This window comes from Rhinopithecus roxellana, chromosome 20 (assembly GCF_007565055.1).
Source record: "Rhinopithecus roxellana isolate Shanxi Qingling chromosome 20, ASM756505v1, whole genome shotgun sequence".
Lineage (NCBI taxonomy): Eukaryota > Metazoa > Chordata > Mammalia > Primates > Cercopithecidae > Rhinopithecus > Rhinopithecus roxellana.
This window is the reverse complement of record NC_044568.1, coordinates 9550652-9554894: the sequence shown is the minus strand read 5'-3', so window position 1 is coordinate 9554894 and position 4243 is coordinate 9550652. Positions and strand designations below refer to the sequence as shown.

At 48.5% G+C, this 4243-nt stretch overlaps 1 protein-coding gene across 1 annotated transcript; it reads left to right on the top strand.

The window, feature by feature from the left end:
* The first annotated feature begins 1327 nt into the window (after positions 1 to 1327).
* Positions 1328 to 3603, top strand: SEPHS2 (selenophosphate synthetase 2). Its single transcript, XM_010387935.2, has 2 exons — positions 1328 to 1415; positions 1497 to 3603. The coding sequence occupies exon 2, from the start codon at positions 1502 to 1504 to the stop codon at positions 2855 to 2857; it is 1356 nt and encodes a 451-aa protein (XP_010386237.2). The 5' UTR covers positions 1328 to 1415; positions 1497 to 1501; the 3' UTR covers positions 2858 to 3603.
* The last annotated feature ends 640 nt before the right edge of the window (positions 3604 to 4243 follow it).

Below are 4243 nucleotides of genomic sequence, written 5' to 3'. Positions count from 1 at the left end.
TAGATCACTTCCTCAAGGTCAGCCAGCTTACTGAGAACAATGCAGATATCACACAAGGTCTTTTGCTTTCACTCTATTTTCCCACTCCATCATATTTTCTTTTTGTTTGTTTTTTAAATTCTGAAATATCGCATACTCACAAAAAGAGTGTGAGAAAATATCCATGTACAGTTTAAAGAACAACCATGTACCATGTACCCACCACCAGCCCAAGGAACAGAATTAAACATAGCCCAGAAGCTCCCTATGTAGCCCTCCCTAGAAATAGCCCCTATGCTAAGTTTTCTATTCTCTTGTCTTTTAAAAAAGTTTTTATCGGCTGGGCGTGGTGGCTCATGCCTGTAATCCCAGCACTTTGGGAGGCCGAGGCCAGCAGATCACCTGAGGTCAGCAGTTTGAGACCAGCCTGGTCAACATGGTGAAACGCCGTCTCTACTAAAAATGCAGTAATTAGCCGAGTGTGGTGGTGCACACCTGTAATCCCAGCTATTCAGGAGGCTGAAACAGGAGAATCACTTGAACCCAGGAGGTGGAGTTTTTAATAGATATTGGCAAACTGCCCTTCATGGCTATATATATTTACAACAATATAGAAATTTTAGAATAGACCAGTCCTGTGTAACCTACTCTGTTCCACAGATGGATGAGTCAACCGATGCTGAAAGTGACTCCACACACAGCTGGTGGGAAGCACCATTAGAATCCATGCAGGTGTCTGGACTTTCAGTCCTAAATCTCTCTCTCTCTCTTTTTTTTTTTTGGCGGGGGCTGTTTGTTTGTTTGTTATTGTTGTTTGCTTTTTTAGAGTCAGTTTCTCGCTGTGTCGCCCAGATTGGAGTGCAGTGGCGCAGTCACAGCTCACTGCAGCCTCGACCTCCTGAGTCCTAGAGTTCCTGAAGTTCATGTTAACATTTCATTATACTGATGCTGCCTGCAATTTGCTTACTTAATGGTAGTAGTTTAATTTCTAATTTCTCAAGCTTTCTGTTTTTCCCCTTGGGCTATTTTGCTACCCTGGATCGATCATGTGCGCTGTCAAGTGACCCTTGAATCCTGCCGATCATGAGGTTTGTCGAGTGACCAATCTTCCCTCGTCTACAATTTGTTGGACTTGGAAAAGTTACTCGAAAGGAGCAATGTTCCGTCAGCCGCTGCCAAGAAACCATTTACATTACTAGGAGAGCGAAGGAAAACACGTGACGTTCTGCAATCCCTTTGCGATGGGTTTTGCAAGCCTGAGGTTGTTGCGCCTTTTAGAGTCTAGGAAGCCCGCCTCTCGGTGGCGGAGTCGTCATTGGATATTGCATCTGTCAATCACCTGGGGTATAAATAGGGGACCTGCGGCTCCTCTATCAGGAAGATTGCGCCTGCCGTAGGTCTCGCGGTGTGAGTCGTGCTGGGGAGAATCCCTGCAGGTAATATTTGACTTTTACTTCATATTAACCTGAGTGGAAAATAAAAGGGCCCTCTTCTCCCCTCCCTTTCCTGCCGGGCAGGCGCGATGGCGGAAGCCTCGGCGACGGGCGCCTGCGGAGAGGCGATGGCGGCAATGGCAGCAGCGGAAGGCTCCTCGGGCCCGGCGGGCTTGACTCTGGGCCGGAGCTTCTCGAACTACCGGCCCTTCGAGCCCCAGGCGTTGGGCCTCAGCCCGAGCTGGCGGCTGACGGGCTTCTCCGGCATGAAGGGCTGAGGCTGCAAGGTCCCGCAGGAGACGCTGCTCAAACTCCTGGCGGGACTGACGCGGCCGGACGTGCGGCCCCCGCTGGGCCGGGGCCTGGTGGGCGGCCAGGAAGAGGCGTCCCAGGAAGCCGGCATGCCAACAGGAGCGGGCTCCAGCCCCACCTTTCCAGCCCTGGGCATCGGGATGGATTCTTGCGTCATCCCCCTAAGGCACGGAGGCCTGTCACTGGTGCAGACCACGGACTTCTTTTACCCCTTGGTGGAAGATCCCTACATGATGGGGCGCATAGCTTGTGCCAACGTGCTGAGTGACCTCTACGCCATGGGGATTACTGAGTGTGACAACATGTTGATGTTACTCAGCGTCAGCCAGAGTATGAGTGAGGAGGAACGCGAAAAGGTAACGCCACTCATGGTCAAAGGCTTTCGGGATGCCGCGGAGGAAGGAGGGACGGCAGTGACCGGTGGGCAAACGGTGGTCAACCCTTGGATTATAATCGGTGGAGTTGCCACTGTGGTATGCCAGGCAAATGAGTTCATAATGCCGGACAGCGCCGTCGTTGGGGACGTGCTGGTGTTAACCAAACCATTAGGAACCCAGGTTGCTGTCAATGCCCACCAATGGCTGGATAATCCTGAAAGATGGAATAAAGTAAAGATGGTGGTCTCCAGAGAAGAGGTGGAGCTGGCCTATCAGGAAGCCATGTTCAATATGGCTACCCTCAACAGAACTGCTGCAGGTTTAATGCACACATTTAATGCCCATGCGGCCACAGATATCACAGGCTTTGGCATTCTGGGACACTCCCAGAACCTTGCAAAACAACAGAGAAATGAAGTGTCCTTTGTTATTCATAATCTGCCGATAATTGCCAAGATGGCTGCCGTCAGCAAGGCCAGTGGACGGTTTGGGCTTCTTCAAGGAACCTCAGCTGAAACCTCTGGGGGATTACTGATTTGTCTGCCAAGAGAACAGGCGGCTCGCTTTTGTTCCGAAATCAAATCCTCCAAGTACGGAGAGGGTCACCAAGCGTGGATCGTTGGCATTGTGGAAAAGGGAAACCGAACGGCTCGGATCATTGACAAGCCGCGAGTTATTGAAGTCCTACCTCGTGGGGCCACAGCTGCCGCTCTTGCTCCTGACAGTTCAAATGCCTCCTCTGAGCCTAGTTCGTGAGATGAAAGAACAGAAGTTGTTTGGACTTTAGAGCCATTGTCCACAAGCATGGATGGTTCTCAAGAGTTGATTTTAAGAAATTTCCAAAGAAGGCTGCCTGCATAGTGGTTCTGGCTGCCCTTTCTAGGTGATTGGAATCAGCCCATCAAAAGCAGCTTTTATGTACATTCCGAGGCCAGAGTAACATTTTGAACTTTGGGGGGATGTTTGTTCATCACTTGGGCAGAAGAGGAGCAAAAATACCTCTGTTTTCTCTTTTCAAAGTAAGATGAGGCTATTCCAGGTTGAGGGATTTTTCTTTGCACTGGGTTGATTAATTTCTGCACAGGGAGTGAGATTATTAAAATAACACACAAAGTAAATTGCAAAATGAAAAAAATTTAGATCAGAAGCAAATGAGTTTTGGACCAATACTGTTGATAACTAAATTGTCAAGAGAGATCGTATAATGCGACATCAAATTCTTTATTCAATGTTACTGAAGTACTGGCTCTTTCCTGCTCTGGACAAGAATTGAGCAGCTTGTCTGATGACTGGGAAAGGAGGACCTGTAACCATCTGACTTGGTCTCTGTTAATGATGTCTCTCCCTCTAAACTCCATTAAGGACTGGGAGAGGCAGAGCAAGCCTCAGAGCCCAGGCCTTGGTGGTCATTAAGATGTTAAGTCTTTTGCTGCAAATTCCTGGTGATTTGATCAATAAAGAGTAGTTTCTTGCTAAATAAATAAAAGAGACCTTGAGAAACTCTTCTGGCTAATGTTTGGTTGTTTGAAATTCAATACAGTCATAAAACGATACATTGAGTCTGGTATAGCAGAGTGAGTGTTTCCCCTGATCCTGGTGAATTGGGGGATTTAACACCCAGATTTAGGGTTGCACCTTCTCCCTGAGATGACAGAAAAGGACTCAAAGCAGGCATATACCCCAAGGGTTACAGGATGGGGCAGGAAATAGCAAAAGGAAGGTGTCAACAGTTCTTGAAAGATGGAAAGGAGGTGGAAGAGGGGTAACTGACTTAGAGGAATCCTTCACAGTAGGGGAAGACAAGAAGCAAGAAGATTGCTTGGAAGATGGGGTAAGGGCTGGGGATAAAAACATACTGGTTGAGAGTTTATACACGGTAATTAGATCTCTAGCGTTCTCCACACTCATTTCACACAGCCAGGTGACTGCCCCTCACCTACACAGGTAAAGTTGGGAGCACCACACACAGCAGAGGATAGGGAGCCTAACTGAAAAGAGAATAAAAATCTAAAATGAGACTGCCCAGCCTGCTTCCTCAATTAGCTATTAAAAACACTGGCCAGGCCAAGCCCAGTGGCTCACGCCTATAATCCCAGCACTTTGGGAGGCCAAGGTGGGCAGATCTCTTGGGCTCAGGAGTTC